The sequence below is a fragment of the Zea mays genome, chromosome 1, assembly GCF_902167145.1.
Source record: "Zea mays cultivar B73 chromosome 1, Zm-B73-REFERENCE-NAM-5.0, whole genome shotgun sequence".
Classification (NCBI taxonomy): Eukaryota; Viridiplantae; Streptophyta; class Magnoliopsida; order Poales; family Poaceae; genus Zea; species Zea mays.
In genome coordinates this window covers 32488359-32502752 of record NC_050096.1, presented here as the reverse complement: position 1 = coordinate 32502752, position 14394 = coordinate 32488359, and the positions used below count along the sequence as shown (strand labels likewise).

Here is a 14394-nt window from a genome sequence, read left to right as displayed (position 1 = left end):
CGTAGGGGCAGAGGGGCGCTCCGCGCCTGGGCAGGGGACCGGCGGTGGAGCCGACGGCTGGGAGGGATAGGGAGGCCGGCGGCTGGGAAGCCGGCGGCTGGGAGGGAGAGGGAGGCCGGCGGCTGGGGTGCCGGCGGCTGGAGAGGAGGGCCGGCGGCTGGAAAACTAACCCTAGCTCTATGATACCATGTTGGAATGTGTACCCATACCTTAACCAGGGATGGGGAGTAGTATTAATAGAGAAGTAACTGGGCCAGGCCCATTACAGTGAGGGGTAAGACGGTAATTACAACCCAAACCCTAGACTAGACGGGTAGTCTAACATATAGCACGAAAGTTGGACTGATTTAACAGCAAGCAGACCAATTTGAAACCCTAATTTACAAAATCTATCACCCAAAGTTCGACCGATTTATATAAAACTACTATTAAATTCGACCAGTCTCAACGGAACTAGGGAATGATATAATATAAATTGCAATGGCAAAAGCATAATGAGATGAAAAATAAGTTTCACGTCAACAAAATTTAAACCCTATACAAACTTTGTAACACACAAGAAATAAAACCTCAATTAGGACTGGACTTAGAGGTCATGCAGCATAAAGGCCAACATTTTAACAACAAAAGTCCATATTAGAACGACGAAAATCAATTAGGGTGTTTGGTTCCCATCTCCTAAAAATTTAGTCAACTTTAGTCCTTAAATACCAATCGAAGTGACTAAAATAGGTCTTCCAAATAGAATTTCTAGAGACTAAACTTTAGTCTCTAAAGTTTAAGAGGATGACCAAAGAAACCAATCATCCCCTTTAATACAACATTGGCAGCACAACTAGGTTAATGAAATAAACTATGCACACATAAGTAATATCCGAGAAACCATGAGACAAACTGAATCAGTAAGATTTTATCTGTCCTGGTCACATGGAAATTGCAACCATCCAATCGATCCAATTCTCAAACTCATAGTAATCAACCGTTACAATGATGGTCAGAATCTCAACATAAACCAAGGCACCAGAATGCAGATGCATCTTCAGAATACATGACAGTCAAATATATAAGCACAATTCAAGTATGGTCGACCTAACAGTGTTCAAACATAGTTTGGAAAGACGTAAAATCTAGTAAACAAGACACCATCACCAGTCCAAGCCTCTGAAAAATGTGTCGCTGAGGCCCATCACCCTGAAAGGTCTTTGGTAAATCAGATGAGAAGCTTCTCAATCGAGTCCTGCAATTTCATTAAATTTGTTTAATCCACAGAGATATGCATACAAGAACATGATAAGACTGACTATTAAACAGCATATAAATATTACAGAATCATAATATTCATATATAAAAATAGCAACATATCAAGTATTAACAACTACTACAAGACAGGACATTAAGGGTGTGTTTGGTTGCGGGACAGCCAGGACAGGGACGTCCCCTGGCGTTCTCTCTCGTCCCTCCAATTTTGAGGGATAACTGGGGACAACACTGGGATAGTCCTGTCCCAACCCCTGACCCTGAACCAAACAACCCTATTTGAGGAATCGTCTCGTCTCATCCCGTCCTGTCATTGCAACCAAACGCACCCTAAGTACCTTGAGACCCTGTATCTGTTGTTTCAGCTGGCTACCCTCATTGCTGGTCACTGAGCAAGCAATGACAGGCCTTGTCACACCACAAGCACGGCCAAGAGCTTGTTTCGATGGAACAAATACATATGGCACGTTCTGCAAATAGCATAGAATAAATTTATTAGCCAATGGTGATGTTGCCTGAAGGATTTGAAAACATAGAAATGCTTGTGTGTTTGATGCATCCTCCCCTAACATCAACGCTCTTTTGCAGAAGATTCATGGGGATGCTAGCTTATGGGGTATTTCTGGAGCTTCTGCTCTTAGAAGGTTGTGGGTGTAGCTTGGGAAGTATGGTTATGTGTGGCTGCCTTTTGAGGCGCTTGTAATCAGTCTATATTAGACCTTTCTTTCTTCTTAATATAATGATACACAGTTCTCCTGCGTGTTCGAAAAAAAATGGTGAATGTTGCCATATTCATTGAGAAGTCTACTAACAGAAGTGATGTATACAGGTGGTTCATGTCATCAACCAAGCAGAATAAAGAGAGCACAAAAAAAAGGACGTAGAACTAATAAACACAAGCTAAATCAGCTAACAGGAGTGCACTGCCAGGCTGAATTGTCACTACATGTCTGTTACATAACGAAATATAACCTGCTAGCGCTAAATTCACAAGAAATTCAACTCCTAGGCATTGAGGGTTCATACCCCTCTCATTTTTTTAAAAAAAAGGTATGTTTCATTTTGTTATGGCAGAATTTAACCAGCAATTACTCTATAAATATATTATTGTGTTGTCAAAAAGTATAAACATAAGAAAGAGGTTTTGAATATGAATCTAATGATACCAACCTTGCAGCACAAGAATTATATACTAATGGAAAAATTGTTGATTGAAGGGAATGCAAATTGAGCAATATATTTTCAAACGCAGGGAGTACCATTTACAGTTAATTAAATAAGAAATTAACTAAGAAACACAGTTGAAGTAATTATTTTTTTGTCAGAGTCACACACAATGAGTATCTGACAACAATGTTGCAAGCATCCATAACTCAAAAGATTGGCTTCATTGCATTCGAAGCAACTAAGAAATCCTCTATAACTTAAGCAGTTAACAAAGGACCGTTCATTCTCACTAACAATACAACAAAGGGCAAAAACAAAACAATAATCACACACAGCACTAGTGTACGTGAAACAAAGGGCAAATTATAAGCACCTTATCCTCAGCTAGCAAGGGGAGGTGGAGGAGGATCTCGAGCGGCTCCGTGTCCGCCGCCATCACTACGAACTCCGATATCCCCCTGTTCAGGGTCTTCGTCGCTACGCCAAACACAAAAGACTCGAGTTGAGTAAGAAAGGCCCAGAATTAACAGAGTACAGGTCAGGAGACGTGCACAAGGGATTGGCACGGTACCTTCGTTAGCTCCCTTCTTGAGCTGCTTGTAGTTGGCGGCCTGCTGGATGATATCGATGATACCTATCGTCAGCTGCGCATCAGCCAGCGGGTACGCCTTCGGGTTCACCGCCGACTCCATAGCAGGGGCGGATCTAGTAAAGGGACCCGATAATTTTTTGCAAAAAGTTAGAAGTAGCCAAATAACTTGAGGTTGAGAGTTCGAGAATTCAGTTTTGCGCAGCGGACAGGAAAGAGAAGGGGCTGGGAATACCTGGGGCGCTCTTCGCCGGCAACAATATGAGCTAAGGACGGCGGCGGCGGCAGCCTAGAAGGGTTATTCGTCCTAGGCGGATGCTGAGGCCGGTGGCTGTGGCGTCCCGCGTCCTGGCTTAGTCGCGGGTTCTCGCGGCCGGAGTCCCGTGTGTGGGAGGCGGACGCTTCGGTTAGGTTAGGGTTAATTCACAGTATATTTATTCGCTTGGCTGTAGCTGAGCCCTTCTCATTCCATGTATATGCGCGGTGTTGCCGCGCTCTTGTCTGAGTTGGGCCAGTCCGCATACATGAGTTTATACTAAGAAGACTATCAATGTGGGATCTGGGATCAACCCATTTACCTGCGCTACATCATGGATAGAAATGATTGTAATTTGTATACACATTGATGTAAATAATGTGTATAAGATTGTTCTATTTGAAGAAGAAGATATAATCCTGACAAATCTAACCACGTTGCACTAAAAGCTGAGAACACAACTACTTAGGGCATGTTTGGATCCCTTGAGCTAGAGCAAGTTTCGTCACTCTAGAAGCTAAATATTGAAACAGAAAGAGTTAAAAATGACTAAAAGAATATCTTTTACCATTTTAGTTACTTTTAGCTCTTTATGTTTGGATTTTTAGCTCACAAAGTGGCTAAATTAGTTCATGGGATTCAAATAGGCCTTTAATTTGTTGCATTGACAGTGAAGCATGTGATTTTATGTAAGAGGTACTGATAGTTTTGGAGCAAGGAAAAGCTGAAGCATTGGTTCAAGGTGTGTCTGTGTCTGCAAATGAGAAGAAAAATAAACGGAATTTTATTATGTGAGGTTTTGTACCGTCATTTCTGAGATTGCAAGTGCACCTTCTTACCAGGGAAAAATAGGATTGACTCAACTTTTTGTGGTGTATTGAACAGAGGGCACGTGTGCATCTTGGTTGTTAGAATCACATAGTGACATAGAGATGCATCAACAGAGATAGGTAGGTAGTAGGACAGAGACGATAACCAAGAAGACAGTAGCACCAGGAAAAGATACAAAAAAATCAAGGGACCATCAGTTTGAAGTACAGTCAAAAAATTAAAAAGGAAAGGGTAAATCAGTAGTGTGCGTGCTCTATGTTGCTAGTTTTGCTTTTTTGTAGCAAGATGACCCTGAATTACTCATCATTTTGTGTAATTGCAACGGTGTACTTTGAATTTTTTTTGTAGGTGAGTAAGCTTGAGGGATGAGTTTGCTTGGAGCTCATATTCCAAAACCAATTGGAAGTAAAAGAGTGTTTGCGCCAGTTTGCATCTCTTTGCGTTAAGCTGCAGCCAGCTGTGTATGCAGAGTATTGATCTGTAGAAGAAGACAAATCTTGGTGCTGCAGAGTATTGGATTCAAGAAACCATCTGCTCCGTGGATTACGTGTTTTCAGGCACCTGTGTATGTTCTGGCGGCGCTTCTCGTCACGGCCGTAGCATTGTTTACTGAACTGCTTCATTGATGCAGTAGTGCAACAGCAGTAGTAGTAGTAGCATTGTTCATGAGAAAAACAGGCATAGATTCAGATTCAGTGACACGTTTATCTCTCCCCCCAATGCTAAGGCGGACGCCAAACACTGGTCACCGTTACTGGTTTTACAATATGCCCTGCTAGCTGCCTTTGCATTTAGATGAAGTGTCTTACTTTAAGCCTTTAGCCATGACAATGGCAACGGAATTCTGCCTCTTTATGTTTCTTACTGCACTGCACAGTAGAAATGGATACATGGCCAGGTTGAGGTGCATACGAGGTCCTGAGCCACCAGCTACAGATGTTGATTGCCTCTGCTATGAAATGAGATGGTTTAGCATTGTACAACATCCGTTCTCGAATATTTATCGTCCCTAGTTCATTTTTAAACTAAATGGCGACAAATAAAAAAACGGAAAGAGTATAATATTTATGTCTTTACCTTCCACTTAACCATATTCACTTGGGCCTTTATCTTCCAATCTGATTGTTCCATTTGTTTGGACAGGTTTGGGTGATTAATCGGTGATGCTTAGCATATGTTGAGGTTTCTTATTTTGAAATGATATGCTTAGTTCTAAAGTGATGTTTCTTCGCAACACATATGTTCTGTTTCTTCTTAGCGCATGTGTTGAAGATGTCAGTCTATCAAGATTGTTCTATGTTTCTTGATTGTCTTATTTTGGTAGCAAGACTGCCAGATTGTCTCGGCAGCATGCTATCCTATGGTAGAAAGAATGATGGACTGTCAGATTGGTTGATTATTCACTGCGTTTATAAAGCAGCAGTGTCAGATTGTTCAAATATGTTCTGTGTTTATAAAACAGCCTTCTTCAATCCTAGCCTGCCGAACAGGCCTTTAAATCCCGGCCTGGAACAGTTCTCTGCCTGGAAAGAGTGACACACCCGGATGCACTGAATCTCGGCCTGGAACAGTAGTTCCTAGGCTGCCGAAGGCCCCGCTTGATTGCTCCGGAACCAGTGCCTAGAATAGTTTAGGGTTAGAATGGTTCACACATTTGTATTACATTGTAGCTGGAATGGTTCCTGCCCTCCAATCCAATCCAGACTAACCGAACGAACACTACAGAGCATTTTGCAACTGGCGAACTATGCCAGGACCAAAAGTATACAGCCAAGCAATCAACCGCCCAGGCCAGGCTGCTTTGTATCCAGTTTGGTTCCCTACCAAGTTATCCGAGTGTAGGAACCAGAATGTTTTTGTTACCTGCGATCTGGGGCTGTTCTAATGAACCAATTCTTCAGTTCAGTTATTTATGCCCCCACATACAACTTTATTTGCGCTGCTCGTGATCACATATAAGTGACTTTATTTGCGCTGATTCGTCATCACAGAAGTTAATCGATGGGAACGATCCAATACTCAAAAACATAGCAATCAGCCATCACAATGATGTGGTCGGATCCAGAACAGAAACCAGCCACCACGATACAGAGGCATCTTGAGGATACATGACAATCACAAATATAAAGTGAAGCACAATTCAAATATGATTGACTTAGCAGTGTTCAAATATAGTTTGGAAAGCGTAATGTAAACAAGACACCATCACCAGTCCAAGCCTCTGAAAAATGTGTCGCCGAGGCCCATCACACTGAAAGATCTTAGGTAAATCAGATGAGAAGCTTCTCAATCGAGTCCTGTAATTTCATTAAATTTGATTAATCTACACAGATGTATACAAGAACATGACGATAAGGCTATTAAACAGCGTATAAATATTACACAATCATAATATTCATATATAAAAACACTAAAATATAAAGTATTAACAAGTGCTACATGACAGAACATTAAGTACCTTGAGACCCTGTATCTGTTGTTTCAGCTGGCTACCCTCATTGCTGGTCACTGAGCAAGCAATGACGGGTCTTGTCACACCACAAGCACGGCCAAGAGCTTGTTTCGATGGAACAAATACATATGGGACGTTCTGCACATACCATAAGGCAAATTTATTAGCCAATGGTGAATCTTTTTGTTTGCATAAGATCCAATGATGAATGCTGCCATAGTCATTATGTATGCTAACATTAAGTGTACAAGTAGGTCATCAACCAAGCAGGATAAAGAGAGCACAAAGAATCATGTAGAACTAACTAAACACAAGCCAAATCAACTAACATGACTGCATTGCCGGGCTGAATTGAACTATCATTGCATATCTGTTACTCAACAGCATCTAACCTGCTAGCACTAAATTTGTAAAAAAAAACTCCTGGCTTTGAGGCATTTCAATTCAAACCCCTTGAAAGATATATTCCATTTTGTTATGACAAAATTAACCAACAATTACTGCATAAGTATCTTATTATGTTATCAAATGTTAGTCATAAAAAACGTTTTGGGTACGTATCTCATGATATCAACCTCGCGACACAAAAAGTATATGCTAATAGAAAAAATGTTAGCTGAAAACGATGTAAAATGAGCATTATATTCTCTAACGTGGGGAGTATCTGAGAAACATAGTTGAAGTAATTAGTTTGTGGACATAGTAAGACAGTATCTGACAACATAATGTTGCAAGTATCCACGATGTTTATCATCAAAAGATTGGCTTCATTTCAATCAAAGCAAATAATAAATCCTATGTAGCTTAAGCAGTCAACGACGTTCATTGTCACTCACAATACAACAAATTCTTGTTTTCCATGTAACAGTAAATAAAGGGCAGTCAAGACAACTTCAGCTGCATCCAGAGTTATGTGGCAAAGATGCGCCTGATAATATGATGTATTCACAACCAACATGACAGATAGTGGCGTCCAAACTACCTACCTTATCACACAGAAAAAGATCTAATAACAAAAAACACTATAATCCAAAAAAAACAATAATCACACAGCACTACATTACAAAACAAAAGAGGAGAGAGAAAAAATCAGTACCTTATCCTCGGCTAACAAGGGGAGGTGGAGCAGGATCTCGAGAGGCTCCGTGTCCGCCGCCATCACAACGAACTCCGATATCCCCCTATTCAGGGTTTTCGTCGCTGCGCGCAAACACAAAAGACACAAATTGAATAAGTATAAACCCCAGAATTAACAGAGTACAGGTCAGGAGACGTGCACAAGGTATTGGTACGGTACCTTCGTTCGCTCCCTTCTTGAGCTGCTTGTAGTTGGCGGCCTGCTGGATGATATCGAGGATACCCATCGTCAGCTGCGCATCAGCCAGCGGGTACGCCTTCGGGTTCACCGCGGACTCCATAGCAGGCCGGGGTGGATCTAGTAGAGGGAGATGGGCGTAAATACCACCATAGTTTTTCAGCAAAAAGGTAGAAGGTAAATAAGCATGAAACAGCCAAATAACTTGATGTTAGGGTTTGAAAAGTCAGTTTCGCACTGCAGACCGGGACGAGATGGGTGGGAATACCTGGTGGGCGTTCTTTGCCGGCGAAGGGCGGCGGTTGCCCGGCAGAGTTATTCGGCCCGGGCTTGGTGGCGGTGGTGTACTGGTTGTCTGGTTGAGTGAGGGCTAGCGGCTGGAGTGCCGTGTGAGGAAGCCGGGAGGAGAGGCCGAGACTGTTGGCGGTTAGGGTTACTTCGCAGTAATATATATCTGGCTGGTTTAGTTGGGCCCTTAATGGGCCTTCTTGTTCCAAACTGGTGACGGGCCTGTTGCCCTGTACGCATGTGCAGCGGCTAATTGGTTTATCTCCTTAACTAGGTCCGTGCGGTGCGGTGCGCAAAAAAAAAATTGTACGAAACAAAGATATAGAACGATATACATTGTATGATTTTTTTTGTTGATAATTAATTTCTTCTCTATCTATATTTATACTAATATTCTAAATTATGGATAAGTAAAATGAGATTAACCCTGGACGACAACTATATCAGTTAGAGCAACTCCAAGAGACTCTTTATATCCTTCATAATCTATATAAATAGATATTTTACCGTTGGAGATTGAAAATATATAGAAAGTGGTTTTAATATAAATGACTCTCCAAATGATAATTTAGAGAGTGAAATTTAAAAATACTCTTGAAGGTGCTCTTACAGGCTCATTCGTTCCACTATTATTGTATCTTTTTATATTTTTAGTATCTGTATAAGTAACATATTCTATTCTTCGTTATTTTCTATGTTAAGTTAGAGGCTCATTCGTTCCACTATTACTTTAACTTTTATATTTTTAAGATTAGTATCAATAACCTATTCTATTCCTAGTTCTTTTCTATGTTTTTTCACCTTCAGATTAGCCTATGGATGTGAGTTTGTATATATCCGTGTCTGTGCGTTTTAGTTGATTTTCCTATGGATGAAAAGGCTAGAAAAGTTGAGATAGTGGTGAGCATAATATTAGGAATTTAATTTCTTCATTACAAGATGATATTGTTCCTCATGGTCACTCATTGTTCTCTCATAGAGTGTACAAATGTACGACTATAATGGATGGGCATCCTCGTGGTTCCATGCCTGATTAAAACAAGCCTTGCAAAGACATATAAAGAGAGTGATTTTGGCATGTGCATTCCACTTCTCATAGTGTACCTTATCACCAACTAGGATGGTGGGTCCTTATGTTTTGGAAGTCCTTTTATGGTGACTCTAAAGACTTTCACATCAATGGCAACTAGATATGCCTCTATATGATTTTTGTAACAAGAAAAATCATCTCCCTCGAACATGGGAGGGGTCCATCACCATCGGACATCTTTGTCTAAGTGAATGATGCCTAAACCAATGAGCACGAGGCTTTGATGCCAATTGAAAGAATTCAGATGTCTAAGAGAGGTGAATTGGGATAAACTAAAAAACTCTAACAAATAAATCCTATTAGATAATCCACTTCACCTCTTATGCCTAAGAGTGTTTTCTGTTCGATCATAAAAAAATTCACCCTATGTTCTAACCCTATTTTAGCATGTTAATTCTAGTAGTATAAAGACAATAATTAAATTTCCTAGATATAGATGCTCAAAGTTAAGAAGGGTTAGAAACACAGTGATGTTTTCCCACGGCATCGGAGAGTCGATACTCTCCACTATTCCTCATTGCAGCTTCTGCACAAGGATGTCATCGTCCACCATTCGCGTAAGGTTCTAGTGCTCTATATGAATTGATTCTTTACCACTCTAGCATGGTGAATCACCCACAACCATTTACACCTTGAACTGTACCACCCATAATCTCCACAAAGTGATAACCAAACTGAAAGGGAAATAGGCTTACACCTTTTCCTAATTGATTTTGGTGGTTGAAGTGCCCAACACAAATAATTGGACTAACTAGTTTGCTCTAGATTATAAGTTCTACAGGTGCCAAAGGTTCACAACAAACCAATAAAAAGACCAAGAAATGATTCAAATAAAGAGAGCAAAAGACAACCGAAATGTGCCCTGGTCTGGCGCACCGGACTGTCCGGTGCGCCACCGGACAGTGTCCGGTGCACCAGGGAACCTGACTCCGAACTACTCACCTTCGGGAATTCTGGGAGCCACTCCGCTATAATTCACTGGACTGTCCGGTGTGCCAGCGGAGTAACGACTACTACAGCACCAACGGTCGTCTGCAACAGCAGTTAATGCGCTACAGTGCGCGCAGAAGTCAGAGCAGAGCCAGAAGGCGCATCGGACAGTCTACAGGACCTGTCCGGTGCACCACCGGACTGTCCGGTGACCCAGATGTCAGAAGCTCCAACGGTCAGAATCCAACGGTTGGGTGACGTGGCTGGCGCACCGGACAGTGTCTGGTGGTGCACCGGACTGTCCGGTGCGCCATGCGACAGAAACCCTCACCAACGGTTCTTTTGGTGGTTGGGGCTATAAATACCCCCAACCACCACACTTCAATGCATCCAAGTTTTCAGCCTTCAAACACCTTACAAGAGCTATAACATTCAATACAAGACACAACCAAAGAGATCAAATCCTCTCCCAAGTCCAAAGACAATTCCAATCAAATAGTGACTAGTGAGAGAGATTCTTGTGTTCATTTGAGCTCTTGCGCTTGGATTGCTTTTCTTCTTCATTCTTTCTTGATTCTAATTCAATTGTAACCAAGGCAAGAGACACCAATTGTGTGGTGGTCCTTGTGGGACTTAGTGTCTCGTTTGATTGAGAAGAGAAGCTCACTCGGTCTAAGTGACCGTTTGAGAGAGGGAAAGGGTTGAAAGAGATCCGGTCTTTGTGACCACCTCAACGGGGAGTAGGTTTGCAAGAACCGAACCTCGGTAAAACAAATCACCGTGTCTCACTCTTCATTTGCTTGTGATTTGTTTTCGCCCTCTCTTTCGGACTCGTTTATATTTCTAACGCTAACCCCGGCTTGTAGTTGTGCTTAAGTTTGTAAATTTCAGATTCGCCCTATTCACCCCCCTCTAGAGACTTTCAATTGGTATCAAAGCCCGGTGCTTCATTAGAGCCTAACCACTCGAAGTGATGTCGGGAGCATCCGCCATGAGGGAGATCGGGACTGGCGACAAGTCCGCAAGCTCGGGAAGAACACATTCAAGGGAGTTTGCCCACAAGCACAAGGAGGAATCCTCTTCCTCCATCAAGTCCCAACGGAAGGGTGACAAGAAGAAGAAGATGAAGAAAGTGGTCTACTACGAGACTGACTCTTCGTCACCCTCCACCTCCGGCTCGGAATCGGCATCCGCCACTTCTAAGCGCCATGAGCACAAGAAGTATAGTAAGATGCCCCTTCGCTATTCTCGTATTTCAAAACGCACTCCATTACTTTCCGTTCCATTAGGCAAACCACCTATGCTTGAAGGTGAAGATTATTCTATGTGGAGTGATAAAATGAGGCATCACCTAACCTCACTCCACAAAAGCATATGGGATATTGTTGAATATGGAGCGCAGGTACCAAAAAGGGGAGACAAGGATTACGACTCGGAGGAGGTCGAACAAATCCAACACTTCAACTCCCAAGCCACTACTATACTCCTCGCCTCTCTAAGTCGAGAGGAGTATAATAAGGTGCAAGGGTTGAAGAGCGCAAAGGAAATTTGGGACGTGCTCAAGACCGCGCACGAAGGAGACGAGGTGACCAAGATCACCAAGCGGGAGATGATCGAGGGAGAGCTCGATCGCTTCATGCTTCACCAAGGGGAGGAGCCATAAGCAATGTACAACCGGCTCAAGACCTTGGTGAACCAAGTGCGCAACCTCGGGAGCACCAAATGGGATGACCATGAAATGGTCAAGGTTATTCTTAGATCACTCGTTTTCCTTAACCCTACGCAAGTTCAATTAATTCATGGTGATCCTAGATACACACTAATGTCCCCCGAGGAAGTAATAGGAAAATTTATGAGCTTTGAGTTGATGATCAAAGGCTCCAAGAAAATCATCGAGCAAGGCGCCTCCTCCACACCCGATGTGCAACCCGTTGCATTCAAGGCAACGGAGGAGAAGAAAGAAGACTCTACAACGAGTAGGGTCCCCATCGACGCCTCCAAGCTCGACAATGAGGAAATGGCGCTCATCATCAAGAGCTTTCGCCAAATCCTCAAGCAAAGGAGGGGGAAGGACTACAAGCCCCGCTCCAAAAAAGTTTGCTACAAGTGTGGTAAGCCCGGTCATTTTATTGCAAAATGTCCATTATCTAGTGATAGTGTCAGGGGCGACGACAAGAAGGGAAAGAGAAGAGAAAAGAAGAGGTACTACAAGAAGAAGGGCGGCGATGCTCACGTTTGCCGAGAGTGGGACTCCGACGAGAGCTCCACCGACTCCTCCTCCGACGAAGACGCCGCAAACATCACCGTCACTAAAGGCCTTCTCTTCCCCAACGTCGACCACAAGTGCCTCATGGCAAAGGACGGCAAAAGGAAGAAGGTAAAATCAAAATCCTCCACTAAGTATGCAACTTCTAGTGATGAGGATAATTCTAGTGATGATGAGGATAATTTGCTCACCTTATTTGCCAACCTAAACATGCAACAAAAGGAGAAATTAAATGAATTAATTAGTGCTATTCATGATAAGGATGAACTCTTAGATAGTCAAGAGGACTTCCTAATTAAAGAAAACAAAAAACATGTTAAGGTTAAAAATGCTTATGCTCTAGAGGTAGAAAAATGTGAAAAATTAACTAGTGAGCTAAGCACTTGCCATGATGTTATTTCCAACCTTAGAAATGAGAATGCTAAATTAATTGCTAAGGTTGAGAATTTAAATGTTTGTGATGATTCTCTTGTTAGTCTTAGGAATGATAATGCTAGTTTGATTACTAAGATTGACAAGTTAAATGCATCACTATCTAGCCTTAAAATTGAGAATGAAAAATTGATTGCTAAGGCTAAAGATTTAAATGTTTGCAATGTTTCCATCTCCAATCTTAGAGATGAAAATGTCATATTACATGCTAAGATTGTTGAATTAATTCTTGCAAACTCTCTACATCTACCGTTGAGCATGTTACTATTTGCACTAGATGTAGAGACATTAATGTTGATGCTATTCATGATCACCTAGCTTTAATTAAGAAACAAAATGATCACATAGCTCAACTTACACTACAAGAAACTGGTTAAAGAACGTGGGTGACAAACCGTCGAACTTAATGTAATAAGCCGTCGAACTTACCGTAAGAACGTGGGTGTACCGACGAATATAGCCGACGGCGATTTTTGGACGAACTTAGAGAAGTAAGTTCGACGGCCCCCACGTTCTTAACTTTAAGAACGTGGGTACCGTCGAACTTAACATTAAGAACGTGGGTACCGTCGAACTTAACATTAAGAACGTGCGTTTTTAAGTTCGACGGGGACCGTCGAATTTAGAGAAGTAAGTTCGACGGTACCCACGTTCTTACTATTAAGTTCGACGGGGACGCGTGGCTGTCGAACTTATGTGGCCTGCGTGGGTCTGCGTGGGTTGCACATTAAGTTCGACGGTACCCACGTTCTTAACTTTAAGAACGTGGGTACCCACGTTCTTATCCCTTTTCCAGAAAAAAAATAAAAATTACATAAATGAAAAATTAGACAAACATAAAATCGCATGCAACACAGAATATCATATACAATACAAAAATGAAAGCCCTCAAATTTAAGCCACCATAAGGAGCATTGCCATCAAAAGTAAGATCTAAATGAATCAATGTCCTCTCTTAGGGTAAGACACACAGGGAGGCCTGCACAAGCTTGAAAGTTTGTCTAAATGAAAGAAAATCTCAGTAGAACTTTTTGCCCTAACATAGAACTCTACCAGCTCATCTTTGTCTTCTTCAGGATCAATTGCATCTTCATCTTCGTTGCCATGCATTAGCTGTGGAGAAAAGGATCCATCTTCCTCTTCAAATTGGTTATCTGTCTGTTGAGGTATAGGCTCAGATGAATATCGTTTATCATCTACAAATAAAACATAATATCAGAAATCACTTCAGTATCTTGGAAACATAGTTGATTGAGTAATCAGAAAAGGAGGTAAACCTTCATCCTCGTGCATCTCATCCTCCAGTTTATTGCAAAAAACACATATTTCAGGAACTGCTAAGTTATAAAATGCATTTGATGTACTGTGCGATGGTGTCAGAATATACAACAGCTGGCTTCAAAAAACATACAGAAAATTACACAGGTAGGGTGCTGCAGGGACAAAGCTTTTTTCAGTTACAAGTTACTAAACATAAGCTGTATATAAGAAAAAATGGTGCTGGACACAATAGATTGTTTT

General features: G+C 41.8%; 2 protein-coding genes across 3 annotated transcripts; both read right to left on the bottom strand.

Annotated features, from left to right (window-relative positions):
- Positions 1-885: 885 nt before the first annotated feature.
- Positions 886-3512, bottom strand: LOC100282785 (uncharacterized). Of its 2 annotated transcripts, NM_001155691.2 has the most exons (5): positions 3249-3512; positions 2996-3129; positions 2798-2901; positions 1596-1727; positions 917-1237 (listed from the first exon to the last, which is right to left on the bottom strand). In NM_001155691.2, the coding sequence occupies exons 2-5, from the start codon at positions 3114-3116 to the stop codon at positions 1211-1213; spliced, it is 384 nt and encodes a 127-aa protein (NP_001149163.2). In that variant the 5' UTR covers positions 3117-3129; positions 3249-3512; the 3' UTR covers positions 917-1210. The 2 variants fall into 2 exon arrangements, with proteins under 2 accessions (XP_035823106.1, NP_001149163.2); XM_035967213.1 differs by having other exon boundaries at positions 886-1727; positions 3249-3507.
- A 2604-nt stretch (positions 3513-6116) lies between these two features.
- Positions 6117-8290, bottom strand: LOC103633413 (uncharacterized). Its single transcript, NM_001368826.1, has 5 exons — positions 8136-8290; positions 7850-7987; positions 7649-7752; positions 6559-6690; positions 6117-6397 (listed from the first exon to the last, which is right to left on the bottom strand). The coding sequence occupies exons 2-5, from the start codon at positions 7968-7970 to the stop codon at positions 6371-6373; spliced, it is 384 nt and encodes a 127-aa protein (NP_001355755.1). The 5' UTR covers positions 7971-7987; positions 8136-8290; the 3' UTR covers positions 6117-6370.
- Positions 8291-14394: the final 6104 nt, after the last annotated feature.